General features: G+C 34.6%; 1 protein-coding gene across 2 annotated transcripts in view; it reads right to left on the bottom strand.

Annotated features, from left to right (window-relative positions):
* Nucleotides 1-17,897, bottom strand: part of LAMA3 (laminin subunit alpha 3) — a 130,063-nt gene that overhangs the window by 79,496 nt on the left and 32,670 nt on the right. Inside the window, exons 12-24 of one of the 2 annotated variants that reach the window (XM_087931160.1) lie at nt 17,148-17,185; nt 14,713-14,850; nt 14,303-14,349; nt 12,867-12,966; nt 11,903-11,955; nt 10,327-10,432; nt 9,564-9,663; nt 8,133-8,289; nt 5,769-5,907; nt 3,255-3,397; nt 2,564-2,664; nt 2,315-2,468; nt 604-764 (exon numbers count right to left, since the gene is read on the bottom strand). In XM_087931160.1, coding sequence (XP_087787286.1) covers nt 604-764; nt 2,315-2,468; nt 2,564-2,664; nt 3,255-3,397; nt 5,769-5,907; nt 8,133-8,289; nt 9,564-9,663; nt 10,327-10,432; nt 11,903-11,955; nt 12,867-12,966; nt 14,303-14,349; nt 14,713-14,850; nt 17,148-17,185 — 1,437 coding nt within the window. Of the gene's footprint in view, nt 1-603; nt 765-2,314; nt 2,469-2,563; nt 2,665-3,254; nt 3,398-5,401; nt 5,535-5,768; nt 5,908-8,132; nt 8,290-9,563; nt 9,664-10,326; nt 10,433-11,902; nt 11,956-12,866; nt 12,967-14,302; nt 14,350-14,712; nt 14,851-17,147; nt 17,186-17,897 lie in introns of both variants that reach the window. The other variant, XM_026699292.2, reaches the window with a different exon arrangement.

Raw genomic sequence — 17,897 nt, 5'->3', positions numbered from 1 at the left:
CATGATTGACGATACAAAGAAATGTTTAAATTATTGCTATAGTTCAACAATAGAAATAGCAATCAAAATGCCTTTCATTCCTCTGGAAATCATCCCCTTAATGCAGGATGCAAATATAATAATATTGCTATCAAGAAGTAGAATCTGAAACATATTCTGCCCTTTCTTAGCTTAAGTTTGCTGAGGATATTTAATATTTTAAAAATATTTCTATATTCATTTCAGTGTAACAGGAATGGTTTTAAGTCTTTACATATTACCCCACACTTCAATTATACAAGAAAAAAACCTTTTAATTAATGGTAAGTGTCTAATTGCATGAGAAACTACAACTGTTTTCTTGAAAGCAGAGGCAAAAATTTGAGCCTGAAAAACAAACATGTTATTAAGAGTGCTATTTTTATCAGGTAAAAATAGAGGAGTTAAAGAAAAGGAATACATTGGAAACTAAGAACCCCAGGAAAGTGTACATTAGTGTACGTTCAAAGTGACAATAAAGTTATTCTAAGTCTAAGTTCTAAGTCTAAGTCAAAAAAAGGAAGAAAAGACAAGTATATTTAGATGATGAAAGCCCAAAACATAAACTTATTACATTTTTCTCACCTATATTTGCAGCTGTATATATTAATTTTAGCCTCCATCACTTGTCCAAGGCTCTCAGTCTTTACATTACTGACATACATTAGGTCATAAACTGTGACATACTCAAAGAGGATTACATAACGGCCAACTTGTGGAACTTTCAGTTTGATCTGAAGATTCACCTAAAGAAGATTGAAATAATTGGATGTCATCAGAGTAACGTAGGGGTGGCTACTTCATGCACTAAATAAACACCTAAGTTTTTAAAGCAAAGAAGATTAACATTATAGGGAAGTAAACCTGTCGATGCTTTTTTACTAGGAAAATAATACCTATTTTCTTCTGAATTCTCCAGGGTTAATAATTTCCCTATACATTTAACTTCCAGCATGGTGTCTATATCTTTGCAGATATCTCTTTGGCATTAGCAGTCTTTCTACCATTTTGTTTTAATTAGATTTTTAGTACAGTGCTATAAAACAAAATTCTACCACCCAGAGTCATCTTTATACAGTATTTCTGAAGACTCCTAGGGCTTGCCCAGAAAAAGAGAAGCAAAGTAGTTGGGATATCCTGAAGTATAAACAGATAGAGGTAGGACAACCACATCAGTCTGATTTCTAGTAAAAAACGTATTTCATAATTATTCATATCTACAACGGCAGTCCTAAAATAAGCACTTGTTGGCCATAGCTTTGTGGGAGCACCCACAATACACCCTCAAAATTATCAATGTGCACATGGATCCAGAAAGGAGATGTATAAAACAAAAACGTGTCAATCTGACACATGGTGTATCAAATATATAGGCAAACAAGGAAGCTATCAAAATGGTATATACAATTGTAATAGAATGTGTGGATGATCTTGGGAAATGAGGGGAAGAGGTGCTGCCTAGGAAACAACCAGACAAGAGATGCAGGAGCCCCAGTGGCTTAACAGTCAGGAAAAGAAACATAGGAAGGACCCGCCCTTATTGATCAAGCAGTTATAAGTAGTGGTGGGAATTTTGTACTTTTAGACTTGCAAGATTTTGTTGATGTAGCCTTACAATAAAGTAGAACTAGTTCATCTCATTGTGTTTCCTGTCTGATTTACCTCAGAGGGGTAACAACAGTTCACCTTCCCTTAAGCATTCAGAGAGAGATACAGATGCTACATTTTATCATGCCCTGTTTTGAGAGGGATGATTATATAGCAATAGCACTCAGACCTATATACTGTTTCACAGTGCTTTACAGACCTCTCTAAGTGGGTTACAGAGTCAGCATATTGCTCACAACAATCTCAGTCCTCATTTTACTGACCTCAGAAGGATGGAAGGCTGAATCAACCTTGAGCTGGTCTGGATCAAACTCTTGACAGTGGGCAGAGTTAGCCTGCAATACGCCATTCTAACCACATATACACACCGTGGAGGAAGGAAGAACTGTCTCTACAGTATTTTTACACAATATATATCCTCTCTCGTGTTTTCAGTTACACAGACTGTCAGGAGATACCGTAGGCCAGTGGTGGAATTCAATTTTTTTTACTACCGATTCTGTGGGCGTGGCTTGGTGGGCATGGCAGGGGAAGGATACTGTAAAATCTCCAGTGAGGTGGCATTTGCCCGTTCTCTGAACTATTCAAAATTTCCGCTATCGGATCTCCAGAACTGGTCAGAACCTGCTAAATACCACCTCTGCTGCAGGCACTATGTAACCAATTTCATCCTATAAGGATATCTTACCTCCTGACCACTAATATGAGACATCACTGGATGTTTGACCGTTGGCTGTTGGAAAGTTGTTTTTCTGTATTCTCCCCTATGCAAGAAAAATGTTACCTCTGTGCCAAAAACACAGCGATATTTGTCCACTGGCAAGTATTCATACTGCAAACAGCTTGAAAATAAAAAAAGAAAGTGTTTAACTGGATAATCAATATAAATTTTAGAGATTCATAATAAAAGATTCATTTATGTCCCTGAAATACTAACTTATCTGTTTTGATATATCCTGAATATATGCAAGGATGTACAACTGGAAATTGCAAGATGGATGCTTCATAGTAGTCACTCGGTAAGAGCACTAGGTAATCCTAAAGTGATAGAACAATACTAGCATAAGCATATTAATAGCTATTAATGTATTATACTAAAGTTTCAACAAAATTATCTAATAAACCACTTTCTACGGCCTTGCATTCTGCAGAGATTTCTAGAATTCTCAATAATAGAGATGTTGGCTGGGAAACTGGAAGTAAAAGTCCCCACCTCTGAGAATACTCAATTTAGAGAAGGTAATACTATATATTTGCAAGCAAGGTTCAGGCTAAAGTGCATTCAGGATTAATAATACAACTCACATATCACATAACAGTTATCAATCTATATGTAGTCTACCCATATTGAAACAAATTCCCAAATAATAATCCTATGTGCAATTGTGGTTCAAAAGCACAATTCTGTATTCAACATATTCATCAGATTCCTACTGCCTTTACAGGGATGAATCTCAAGTATAAGTCATATTCTAGTACTAGTGCTTGAAGCTTGTGCCTGACTCATTCTTTACACCAGTGTGAGATTTAATTTTCTGAATAGACATTTCCCTTTTATTTGTTTGGGAGTACTTTAGCAGAGAATTAATTTCTGAAAATATAAATATTATTGTGATAGATCTTCTTACCAGAAGTACACCCTCTGCCATGATTTTAAACATCCAAGTTCCAGGTCCCAATAAAAATGAATCTGCAAAACCTTTTCCTGGAACAGTTACAAAAGCTGGCTCTCTACTATGTGGGAAGAAGATGTCTTTGCTCTGATCAGTCCCTGGTGGAAAACAATCAAATTAATAATTTACTGAACATTATTTATCCAACAATAACATTACTTAATTCAAATTAGATAGTCAGCCAATGAAGGGGCTAAGGAAAGGACTGAAATACATTTCCATACATGATCTGCCAGCATGGACATCATTCCCTGGAGAATCTGCAGCCTGATTCTAATGCAAAGATCTTAAAAAAATAAAGTGTAATTTAGAAAAACAGAACAGCCACGTGTCCATATTTCCCCCTGCACCCAGCTTTGGAGCTCACAATTTGCTTTATTAAAGCTGGAATTTCCTCTGACATCTGAAATGAGCATCTTTAGATAACCTCTGTTTACAGATGAAATCTTGGTTTGTAAGCAAGATTAAAATATAGTTTCTATATGAACATTGTGTGGAATAAGTTGGCAATTGGGATAAAAGTACCAGAATTGGATACGTAAATTGAGGAACCAATTTAGACAAGAACATGGAGACAATTACTTTATTCTCAGGTAAATAAATTCAAAAATGTTTGCTGTTTATGATACCTTCATTCAAATAAAAAGAATCCTAAATTTAGCCATGAAACTCATCAAAAGCAAACTTTATCTACTTTGTGGCAACCAACTTAAATTTTCAAGTGAATTAATGCTCAAAAAAGTTATCAGCCGTATAAGATGTCCACCAATTGTAACTGTCTTCTAATAGCACTCACAATCTACAGCTGTAAAGATATATAATTCACCTAGTCTAATGTTTCACAAACAAGCTGGGTAGGGAATTATGGGAGTCAAAACCCACACATTTTAAAGTTATCAAATTGAGAAACACTCATCTAACCAAAGCTCAGTGTATGCACTATTCACATTGTATTAACCTTTCAGACAAAGCACCCATATTTCAAGTTCTAATCCCTGTCAAATAACATAGCTTGCTACATAGGGGCTGCAATTAGTAGCTTTTAAAGGCACATGATTAAAGCCAAAAGCAAGTCTGCCAAAATCACTTTTCCTAAAAGCACCTTAAGATATATCTGTCAGCACTAAAGATCTAATAATGGCAAGCAGAGAGAAATATAGATTAATTATGAAGATCGTGAGTATGACATACACATGCTGACATCCTTTGTGACAACAAAGGATATTAGAAAAGTACAGCAACTGAAAATTGTTTAATATGCTTAATATTGTTTAATAGGGCTTGTTTTCATAATCACTTGTTCAAAGATAAATAAAAAAAATTTTTAAGGAAGAGCACGACACCTGAGTAGCTGGGGGCTTTATACTTTTCTTTAGTTTGACCCTGCTTATATCAAGAGTGATTAAAACAATTTGTTCTGGATTCATTACCAAATAGGATATTTCCGCCACTAAGTATTTATATGTCACTTTTGTAGCCATAAATAAGGACAGACAGATCACCCAAATTCTAGTGGAGATGCCCACAGACTCTTGAACTGAGTCAGGGTGGCAATTCAATGTATTGCCTACAATTTTGTTTGAATTTAGTTGTGTGAGCTTTCAAATATCTTTAGTCAAAGAAAACTGTAATTTAAATCACTCAGAACACACATATTTATGATCACACAAAACAATTAACTAATCACAGAATTATCCTATTTTCAGAGCCAGATACTATGTTGAACTACATAAATAGGCTGGGATAGTGTACTAAGTCAAATGAACACAGACTCACAAAAGGACAAATGCCACTAATGAAATATATGGTGTTAAAATCAAGCAATGTCTGGTCTTTAAGAAAACTGACTGATGTTGCACAAGCACAGTCTACATGTGTGTTGGGGGGGGGGGGAAATACAATGTGCATGCAGGAAAAAAAAATGCATGGCTGATGCAACACCAGAGGCCTGACCAAAATGAAAGCTGCCAAAATCAAACATGGAGTAAGAGACTATGAAATACACTGGATTATGTAAACAAGCCTTGTTAAATACACTCTGTATTGCACTGAATTTCATTGCACATTATTCACCAAATTCTACATTAGTCCTGCTTACCTACCTTTTAAGGTCCGAGATTGATAAGCTGTTATGTGGCCAGATATTATTGCAGTTCCAGGATTTATATACCTCAAGATAACATGAAATAAATAGGGTTTTGGTTTCTTCACACTCAAAGTTATCCTGACTTCATTCTGTAAAATGGAAGTTAATAAAACAAGAAAAAGATAGACAGCCATAAAGTGCCAAAAGGGTAAGCCATGCAAGCAAAATATTCAATATCTATCAGGGGGAAAAAAAACTCTCTCTTTCTCTCTCTCTCTATAAATAGATATAGACATGCACCTTAATACATAGAGAAAGAAGCCTTTTCTGAAATAAGGAAGAGAGAAGACAGGAAAACCTAGCAAGAAATGTAATTCACTTACAAGTGTTATTAGGGTCAAAATGCTTTCCCTCAGCAACTGAGATCTTCCCTTTAGAGTGTTTTGAAACCAAGCTGACATAGTGCAGTATTAGATGGAAGAGCTTAGGAGAAGCCACAGTGACAGGAACTACCACCTCTGGCTGGGAAAATAAGAAGCAAAGAAGAGGACAGCAAAGCAAATTACTTAATACTACCACCGAAAGACAGGAAACATCTAGTAACATTAGAAAATGCAACACTATGTGTAGACTTTACTCTAGGTCCATAAAGAATAAAGCAATTCCCAATGAAACCCAGTCAAGTATATAAACTGATATATTTAGATATAATGCCTTATTGTAAATAGTCTGAGGCTCATCTCCAAGGCTACTTTGTTGTATTCATCTTCCTGAGAGTAAAACCCATTGAGTTCAGAGTCTTCATTTCTGGTACGATTGCCAAGTGAATCAGTGAGGGACTGTTGTATCCAATTACCTTTGATACTAATTTGGTGAAATGTTTCATTCCAATAATCAAATATTATATACTTTGTATTATGATCATTCTCTGGCCAACTTTATATTAAGTATTTGAAAAATAGGGTATCTCCCCCTTTAATATATTAATATTGTATTATAACTCACTATGGGGTGGGATTCAAAAAAAATAACAACCGGTTCTGTGGACGTTGCTTGGTGGTCATGTGACTGGGTGGACATGGCTCATGTTATTGGCTGGGCGTGGCCAACTCAATATCACTCACATCAAGGCACGCATCTCCTTGCCTGACCTCTCATAACTGTGAAAAATGGTGATAAGTCATTTTTTTCAGTGCCATTGTAACTTTGAATGGTCACTCCACACAAGCAAAGTACCAGCAAAGGAGGGGGGAAAAACTCCAGAAATGTTCCTGAGACAGGATGTCTAGTCCTGCCAAGAATGTAATAAGGGTTAATGGAGAGGCAGTTTCTGTAAGAAACACCAGAATGTTTCCTTCCTGCCTTCCTTACAGGATTAGGCCAGTAATTCCTTCTAATAACCGGTTCTCCGAACTGCTTGGAATGTTAACAACTGGTTCTAGTGAATAGGTACGAACTGGTAGAATCCCACCCCTGCTCCCTATCATTAACAGTGCAAGAAATACAGTTGGAAAGAGTTCCATGTATTATGCCTCTTCTTATAATTGTTTGAAGACAATCATTTTCTTCAAAATCATTCTTTTTATTATGTTCATAGAAATGTAACAATTTGATTTCAAGTATATTTGTATAGAAACAGAGCATTTTTTTCTCAGAAGTCTACAAATAAATTAGTCCTACTCTCACTGTTCTTATTTTCAAAAATGATGTTGACCAATACAATGAAAGCAGATGGGCTGTAATCTCATGTCTCATAAATCACTGGCACAGAAAATAACTGAGAATAACTCCCAGTGTTGTCAACAAGCTGCTTTCAATTTAACCCGACATATAAATTATATTTTAATTGGTGTTTGGGCAAACATGGATTTCTAATGCTAAATCCTAATGTTAAATAAAGATATGCCACTAAAATTCAATTAATGAATCATAACTCACAGGTAATTTAATTTCTGAATATATTTCTCCTTTTCTGTGATAAGACTACCAATATTTTTTTCATATAAAAATTCTGATTTTGTAACATACAGTCACTCTTAGTGGGTTGAATTCTATTAATTCCCAACACCACTGCTCAAAAAGAGGCATGTCAAATGAGCCTGGGGGCACAGAGGTTAGAGTGCAGTAATTGCAGGCAACTTCTGCTTAGAGCCAGCTGCCTGTAATTTGGCAGACGGAATCTCACCAGGCTCAAGGTTGACTCAGCCTTCCATCCTTCTGAGGTGGGTAAAATGACACCCAAATTGCTGATTCTGTAAACTGCTTAGAGAGGGCTGTAAAGCACTATAATGAGGTATATAAGTCTAAGTGCTATTGCTATTGCTATATGGCTGTAGAAAAACCATGGGATCCCAAGATTTATATAAAACCTAAGGAGCTAATTGTTGTGAAAAAAAATTATAGGTATATATCAATCTGCTGTTCCAGGATGTCTTAGTTACTGCTAAGAAAATTAGATGGAATCACTACTTAGGTCTTTCTGCAAACAGTGTAATGAAGAAACCAAATTTTATTGAAGAATGCTGTGTTTGCCATCTCCTCTTTCATCACCTAAAACAGTTTTTCCCAACCTTGTTCATTTCAAATGTGTTAGATTACAACTATTGCCTTAAGGATGATAGGTGACAAATCTAGATAGGAAGTAGGCAAATCTAAAATTTAAATCTAATCCAGCAGAATTAGAGAGACGGTGTAATCAGACCAGGATTAATTCACACAACATATCTGGACCAAAGTAAAGTACATGCCTGTATTGAAGACATCTGCACATAACCTCTCCAACTGAAGCCAGGAAATTCTTGAGAATTATAACCAAACCGGACTCCTCTTCCATTAGGAGATGTACCATCCTCAATTTCAGACTTCATGTGATGTAAATCAGGAAAGTAATAATTCTTTTCAGGCCTTTCATAAATGAGATAATAACAATGTCTGGCTTTCTTTTTAAACATCAATGTGCTATATATTAACATAAGACTCTATTTGTTTACTGGGTCAAATATTTGTTTAGCATTCTGTTTTTCACAAGCCATTGGAAAATTTGCATTTAAGACAACAATTTTCCTCCAGCTCATAGGATCCCTAACAAAGTACACTGTGCCTATGCATGAACCTTTAATTTAGTTTTTAGTTTAGTTTATTGTCACTGCACCTCTTACAATGAAATCAAACACCATCTTCAGTGCACATAATGACCATTAAAATAAACACAAACACACATCCTTCACACTCCATACATTGAACCGAAGACCCTCAACGCTGCACTATACAGTAGAATTCAAAAGAGCTACTGCCCTGGGATAGAAGCTGTTTTTCAGCCTATTGGTGTGTTTAATATTCTGTACCATCTGCCAGATGGTAATAGTTCAAAAAAAGGGTGCCCAGGATGAGATGGATTTACTTAACATCAACAATATATTTTATCATTTATTCAAGTACCATATTTCCTGCTTTGTCTTTAAAAAACAACTTCAAAATAATCCTAAATTCAATTCATGCTATAACACATGGATACTTAAGTACTTAGTAGATTAATATAAAAAGAGAAAAGAGGAATAGTACAATCCTTACAAGAAAACTATCAGACTTAAACAAAACTGCCTTCACCAAAAGCAAAACTAAAAAGAAAGGAGCAAATGGGCAGCTTGTTGGGTGATGTTCACAACTGGGGTGCAGCCCCATGAAATCCATCTAGGAACATAGTACAGGTGCAGTGGTTAGAATGCAGTACTGAAAGCTATTTCTGCTGACTGTCGACTGCCAATAGTTCAGCAGTTCAGTCTGCACTGGCTCAAGGTTGATTCAACCTTTCATCCTTCCAAGGTCAGTAAAATGAGAACCCGGATCATTGAGGGCAATATGCTGACTCTCTAAACCGCTTAGAGAGGGCTATAAAGCACTTTGAAGAGGTATATAATTCTAAGTACTATTGCTATTGCTACTTAAATTGTAATTTTGTATATAACCACAGTTTATTTCATACTAAATTATCAATCATGAAGATAGATAGAAAATGCCTAATAATGCCTAACAAATTACACTTTGTAGTTATTCTGTTTTTCTTTCCTTAAACCTTGTGTGTTTTTTGCAGCATGAGGAAAAACATAGATGGCTTGTGATGTTCCTGCTTTGCATAACTAAAAAGGGATGCCACAAACAAATCTTCCCATTTTACTTACTCTGTACAAGTTTTCCCAATTATATGACTTCTGCACTGGCAGTCACCTGTCAGGTCATTGCAGACGTGACTTACAGACCCTCCCACATCACATTTGCATCCTGCCAATGAAAAATAGAATCAAATTAACTTTTGGTCAGATAACAAACACAACACACTACTAGAAGTACTGTGGGTTTCTATAGAAAGAAAGATGAACAATATGTTTTTCAATCACAGAATGAGAAGGAACGTTGAAGACTATCTCATTTATAAGAAGTCTGGTCATATGGCACTTCCAATACTAGTCTGTCTATCATTTAGTGAGGTTCACTACTGAAGAAGACACCATTATCTTCTATCTTCTAAATGACTGTATACTAAAGTCTAAAATATTTTGCAAAACATTGAATATTTATTATATTGGCCATCTATTTTAAAATATATCTTATTTAAGCATAATATTTATCAAAAGCTACAATTATAAATGAGTTTGATTGTATTACACTATAGCCAATTTATGAATGGGAGCTCTGTTTGATGCTTGTTCTGTCTTGCCCTTGCGTCTCTTGAAATACCTATTCACTATCCTAACTGAAGTTGATTAAGGTGGATTAACCTCCTAGATTTTACTTATTCATGGTTCAAAATTGTATACTTACAAGATACATTCCAAAATGTTTGTGAATAAAGCTGTTAAATAGCAATAATATATAAACCATCTTTTCAGAAATACTGTATATTATTCTGTATCACAGTTTTGCTTTTTAAAAGCCATACTGTACCTTGACATCCAAAATAATTTTTGGTTTCCAGGCCATGATAACCAGCTTCACAAGTATCACAAGGACCTCCACAAACATTAGGTTTGCAGTAACATTCACCAGCCAGCTATAATGGGAGAGTTGGAAGGGAAAAAACAAGGAGGAAATTCAATCTTTCCATTGATATCAATAGTAGCACAGTGGAAAGCTTTGGACATTATGTGTCCAAAGCTTATGTGATAAACGGGCATATAGACAGAAACAGAATATTTTATTGGATTGCTTCCTTAAAAATGCACATGTTTGACATCCTCTTACAATTCAGAAAACAGGTTCCAGGCAGTAGAACAGAATGAAAATATCAGTAGAACAGACTGTAGAATAGTAGAACAGACTGAAAACGAAGTATATTTCTTGTGAATTTGCATTAACTTTCAACTGCAGCCATACTTATAAGGTAAAATGTATTGGAAATTGTCCTGAGAAGATCAGAATATATGCTCACATTTCCATTAACTTCATTTCTTCACAAATTCCAGGAGTCACAATCTGAGAGTCCTCCATTAGTGATTCTTCCTAATGAGTTATGGAGGAAGATCTTTCTCATCACTGATAAGAATGAAAGACTATTTATGGAGTGCTGAACTTAACAAATAATCTACAACTTGAAATTTAGTTATTTATATTATTTTTAACACGGTAAATTATTTTTAGTGTTCTCCAGAACACTTACAGTATGATAAAGAAATTAAAAAGTAATGGCAAAGAACAAAGCTCTATCATTAACTGTACAAGTGTCTGCCTCTATAGACTATTTAAAAGATGTTATGGAAAAGCAATAAGTTTTAACTGACAAGATTGAGACTGAGTTGAAAATGAATTTTCAAATGACAGGCTACAGGAATGACATGGAAAATAATATTACATTGAACATGCAAAAAAACCCTGCTGATGTCTTAAAACGGATATACAAACAAAACTGGATAGTTTTCATATCTTGGGTTTTTCAAGAGACTTGTTAAAGTTTTGAAGAATTTTGTGAGAAAGGGACAAAGAAGAAATGAAAAGAAATCAAATCCCAGTTCATTTTTTGAAGGAAGTAAAGATCAAGATTGTTAAAAATAAAAGAAAGGAATATGATGCTGATTTATTTTATCAAGATTAAAATGGATATGTTGTTCTACCTAATAACCCTTAATTACTTTTTCTAATCAGGACTGAACAACAAGACTTTAAGGATTTGTTTCTGGATAAAAGATAGGATATCTGAAGAAGATATTTGTTGTATTTTAAGATAAAGTATTAGGTCATTAAAATTGTTTATACTTGTTCTGAAGAAGGGGAAAGTCATTTATTTATATATTTCCATTTTTCTTTACTATATTTTTTTTCTTTCTTTTTTGAATTTCTATTTTTTCTTTTTATTCTTCTATTTTTTAAAAATTTTGTATAAGTTTTTATTGTTGTAATTTTAATCTTAAATAAAAATATCTATAAAATAAATTTATATTGTTTTACTTCAAAAAAAGATTTCTGTAATTTTTTAAAAATGTAAAACAGAATGTAGATAAACTGTTAGTAAATAAAATGCTTTTACCTGCTGACATTCTCTAATACCACTTAGTACTCCAGCTACATTACACTGGCAGTCTGCAAAAGGAAACAAAGTTATTTGAATCCCAGCTAATGAGCAATTGATTATAATACTGGGGTTCACTAATCAAATTATAAATCCTGGACATTTGGGTTCTGGTGGTTTTATACAGTTGATTGATTTGAGTTTCTCCATAATACTTAAAAAAAAAAAAAAGACCAGCAATGATGCATCAGTACAGGGTATACAAATTTTCAAGTTCTCCAAATCCCACTTTCATGTACAATGTTAAAAAACATGGAATATTTGAATTAAAATATTAAACTAAAATAGCATTTCCTGTTTCAACAATGAATTTCAAGATGGTGGCAGTGGAGAAGTTCAAGAAATAAACTTGAGATCTACCCTGCAATTTCCATATTTACTGGGATTCTGAGAGATGGCAGCAATTGAATCATAAACTTTCTCTCTTAATTGTTCTTCATCATGTTAAATATCAACATCTTTTCTCTAATGAGTCTGCTGCAAACATTGTTTTCTTTTTCCCAATCAGACACATTAATCACATTAATAATTAGTAATGCCAGTTTAGTACTGATTTCTGTTTTTATTGATGCAAGCACATTACTATATAGATGAGCAAGCACATTACTATATAGATGATGTGATTATTTGTCGGAGAAGGAATGCACTACACATCCATTTGTAACATATTGTTTACAATGCAAAGTATGCATTTTGCAAAATATGCGTTTTGCAACATAAACAAAAAGCAAAATCTCCATGAATGTTTAGTGTTATACACTGAAAGGCCTAACAAATTTCCCATCTTTCAATAGCATAGAACCATTCCATGCTACTCTATTCCTTTCAAAGCTGATGAACACAAAATAGATTTGGAAAATCTCAGATGGTCTGAAAATAATAGGAGGAAAATAGACTTGATTTTCATTATATGCACAGTTACCTATACATCCATAAGGATTAGCACTGTCCAGGTTCCAGTAAAGTGGCTTACAGATGCTACAGGTTGGGCCCTCTACATTTTGTAGGCACTGGCAATAGCCCTAATAATGAAGAGGAAAAGACACTTGTTAATAAAGAAAACTAAGGTGCACACAAGCTAATGATATAGGGAACTGAGTTAGGGAACAATTTTACAAGTGTAGAATTGATTTAATGAACAAGCTGTCAATTATATCCACAAGTGAGCCTTATTCCATAACTACTAGACTATACTGACCATAATATTTGCAGGACTCAAAAGGAGAGCTGAGGACTTTATATCAAAAAGTGGGAAATCTTACAACAAAGGCAATCTTAGAAGTTATTTTTAAAAAATACCCTACTTAACATAGAACTCTTCCAACAAGGACAAAAGTTTCCCACATGGCACTAAAAACAGTAGTGTGTGCCACAGAGCGTTACATGGGTCTTTGTCCTCATAATCTTTTCATGTTTTACATAGAAAATAAACAAGATTGCAATAGTAGCTCAGTTATTTGTCTGGAGAAAAGCAAGTAGGGTAAAAAAGAAGCCTACGGGTCTGATAAAACTGTGTTTTATGTCTCCCATGGCAGCCATTCTGTGAATGGGCAAATATCCCATACAGCATCTTGCCAAAGAATCCATGACATATTGTGGACCTTTCATATGTGACTATTAGCTCAACAAAATTGAGACTCCTGGACATTTTTGAATGTTTAGCCTCTGCTTAAATATTTCTGGTGAAAACGCTTCCTATTATTGCAGTATAATATTTCATTTCCCACTATCAAGCAACTCTTATGGTATAGGTAGTCTTTAACTTACAACCACCAAAGTTACAAAGGCACTGAAAAAAGTGGCTGATAACTTTGCAGCATCCCCCATGATCAAAATTGAAGCGCTTGACAACTGACATGTATTTATGATGGCTGCAGTGTCCTGGGTTCATGAGATTGCCATTGTGACTTTTTCAGCTGGCTTCCAACAAAATTAATGGGAGAGCCAGATTTGCTTAAAATCACAATTCATTTAATAACTGCAGTGATTCACTTAACAAACCATGGCAAAAAAAAGTTGTAAAATTAGGCGTGACTCACTTAACAATCACCTTCTTAGAAATGGAAATTCTAATCCCAATTGTAATCATAGATCAAGGACTATCTATGACAACTTTTTTTTCCTAATCTTGATATTAAATAAACTTCCTTCCCTTCTACTGCACCTGCTAATTTAGTTACTTGAGTTGTTCTAGACACCTATGGGTGATTTATATTTTCTTTCACAGATTAAATTTACCCACTTTTCTAAATTATCTGACTTCTTTATATAATCAGTACTATCTTGGTTGATTAGTCTTTTTAACTGCTATCCCTTGATGCCATTGATATAATACCATGCTAATTATATAATACTTACAGAATAAGAATCTCTGGTTCCAGCAGGATCACATTCATCGATGACCCCTTTTTAATAATTTTTAAAAAGGTAGCATTATTCTCAAATTTTTACTTTTATCAATTTATACAAGAAGTTCAAGTTCAAAGAGTTTCACCTTGCTCAAGAGTAACTCACTGTTTATCCCCACAGCAGATTTCTTTCAGAATATGAAATAATCATTTATAACCTAAAAAGCATTTCTCTGTGATGAGTCAGGGCTGGCCAAAAAAACTCACTCAATTCAAGATGCCAAACATTTTATCAAACGCAATCCACTTCTTTGGAAGGAATGTTGGGAGCTGATCTAATCCAAATCTTCTGATCTCAGACAAATCCAGCTCCTGACTGTACAATGTTTCTATCAATAAGACTGTCCTTGTAATTCTTACCTTGGCAATGAGGAAAAGTACTACTTTTTGAGACACATCGGTCACACTGTTTGCCTATGAAACCATGTCGACAATCACATTGGCCTGAGGTCGGATGGCATGTGTCTTGGTAGGACCCATACGTTGAACACTGACAAGCTACAAAAATATGTTAATTTTAGAAAGAATGAAGGAGCCGGGTGATATGCTATCTCCAAATTCTAAGTCCTCATCTTTTGTTTTACAAATCCCATCTTTCCCAATTGTTGTTATTTCTCTCTAAAGATGACATAATTCTAATCTCCCATCAACTAAAGGTCAGAATTTGAAAATCATTACATTAAACCTTTTTCTAGCGTGATTTTATACATGCTTTACAACTGCTCAAGCAAGCTATGATTTCTTCTTTGTGGAATAATGCATTCCACATTTCTCTTTTTTGACACAGGTGTGTAAACTTGGTCAATTCATTTATTGTAACCCCTATCCACAAAAGTAAGCTCTTGAAAGAAAGGAAAGCTCTGTTCCTATCATATTAATGTCTCCATTAGAAATACTGGGGTTGAGTTAAAAAGGAAGAAAATCAGGCAAATGTGATCAATGCTAAGCTGCTTTGCAGGCTCTGAACTTCTATTTATCCCAGATGAGAAATGACACAGTTCAACAGCAATGAAAGGCCATAACAAAAACACTATACCTGCAAAGAATGACAAAGAAATATTGAATAGGTAAAAAGATTCATGTTCTACACATGAAAATCCTTCATATGTGGAGGCAGATGAGTTAGAGTGGACAGAATGATGATGGAAAGTGGACAGGGACAACTAAGGTTTTCTTTTTTTTCCTATTTGTTTGTAATAACACCATATTAAGCTTATTTTAAGATCACACTACAATTTAAGCATGCTTTCTATTCAAAACAGCAGGAAATTACCAACCACTTTTCAATCATCTTTCAAATAGAGCTCAGCAAAGCAGGCAAACAAGAGAGGACTCCAGGGATCTCAGAAAATTTTAGATCTATAACTATAGTGCTTCTTCCTACAAGATAGCCACTTTTGAATGAGACTAAATTTATCTCAAGTATTGAGGTAGCTGAATTAGACTTCAAAGTCAGAAAACTAACAATACCTATTAGTATTAGGAAAAACAAATACTTTCAAAAAATCAGTAAGTCAGCTAAATTTTACTTGTAAATCAAAATGTTTGAGTGAAAAGGTGAAAAATAAGCCTGTTTACTCAGATCCAGCACCTGGGGGGATCTTAATAACCATGAATAACTGGCTGTATTTGGACCCAGCTTAATTTGGATGACAAAGACAATTGCCCTAGGGGCCACATGTGTTGTCCACAAATCCAACTATAGCACAGTTGCATTCTAGATGAGGAAAATAAGAAATTAATTTACCAAGGTATTCTGTTTAAATCTTTAATTTCCTTTTGTCTCTCCAAAGCAAATTTCAAAGAAATCAATGAAACCTAATTTCTGTGGGTTAAGAGATTATTTCCTTCCCTGAAAATACATGCTGATTTTTTTTTAAAAGGAATAATATTTTTTCCTTGTGTTGATGTTTATAATTAAAGAAAAAAACAATTCTTCTCTGTCATTTGAGCTGAAATAGGTACCAATATACCACACAAAAAGTTTCTTATGCCTTTTCTTTCTCCCAAGTCCCAGTATATTAATATATGCAGGGTATTTTTTTAACTATCTGGAAACTGGGAGGCCTCCTAAAACATTCCTATATTTTTCTCTCTGGTGTATGTTAATTTAGAGATACTGCTCTCCATGTGGGAGACAGGCAATGTGCAGCACAGAGAACTGATAGCATCAGCATAGCAGTTTTAGCATCTCCGGGTTTTGATTTATTGGATAGTTTATTCTGTCTGTAGGTAAAATGTAATTATCTTGCCTTTTGATCTGAAAGCCTTTTTGAAAGCACAAATATTTCTGTGTATATAAATAAATGTGCCCCAATTTTAATTTTTTAAAAAATCTTTACTTTTTAGAAATATGAGAACCCTGAATTAGAAGAAAATTTAGTTCTCAATATATTTTTATGACACCTCAGTGACTGCTTTACTTGCATTCATTTTTAAACTTTATAGCCTGTCTTTTCACTTGATGAACGCAATTTATAAAATGCTTAAAATATAAAAACAAATAATGACCTACTTCGACAGAAAGGGTAATGGAAATACCCAACTGCTACATTTTTCACAGATAATACCCTGAAATCCAGTCTGGCATTGACAATGAACCTATATTACAATCACAAATATCATTAATGAATACTCCTGAGCCATAACATTGTCAGGCTTTATTTAACAGAAATGAATTAAAAATGTTAACAAAAACCAGGGATTTCAAGCACAACAGGAGTAAAAAACAAGTCTCCCAATGGTATTGTTCTGCAGTTAACTTTGGCTTTTCCTAGAAGAATAGCAAAACTTACGCTGACAGTGTGTTCCAAAATCTCCTGGTCTGCAACGACTACCTAATCCGGGAAAGAAAAAAGCATGATAATGTTACAGCATTTGTCAAGAATATCTTGATTGATTGAAGTTGCAAAGTTGGGAGAGGTTGATGCTGCCTAGACAAAGCTCTAAATAGCTAAGGGAATTGCAGAATGATAATCCAGGTGCAGAAACAGATGTCAAATAGCTTCCAGTTAAAGATTTCCTGTGCTAAGACGCTTCCTATGCCAGAGGGCCCTGTGATGGATAACTTCTTAATAAGCAAAGGTTGACATCCTCTGCAGGTGTCTGTTGGTGTAGTTGTACAGTATTTGCATATGCATTTTTAAATGTATGTCGGTACGATATACTTGTAAAATTCACATGAAAAGACCATTCTTCCATTCTGTCTGAGAATGAGCACTCCCACCACTAGCCTGAATGAACTCAGTTGTTAGAATATAGATAATTATTTGGGCTAGTTATCTATCTGGCTATGTTTGGGTCTTCAGAATCTCAAACCAGAGTATTTCACATCAGTTACTCCCATGGTGCAGTATTGTAATGGAATAACAGAGGTTCAACCTCTGGAAAGCATTTTATTTTATCATTTGATTACAATATTGAGGAAGCATGAACATAAGAATGTAAGCAATGCCCTGCTGGATCAGGCCCTTGTTCCATCTAGTAGTCTGTTCTCATACTATAGTTGCCAGCCAACTGCACAAGGTAACCCACTAGTGACCCAG

This window comes from Pseudonaja textilis, chromosome 3 (assembly GCF_049901715.1).
Source record: "Pseudonaja textilis isolate UNSWEBS1 chromosome 3, rPseTex1.2, whole genome shotgun sequence".
Taxonomy (NCBI): domain Eukaryota; kingdom Metazoa; phylum Chordata; class Lepidosauria; order Squamata; family Elapidae; genus Pseudonaja; species Pseudonaja textilis.
Note: the sequence above shows the minus strand (reverse complement) of the source record. Positions and strands in the feature narration are given on the sequence as shown.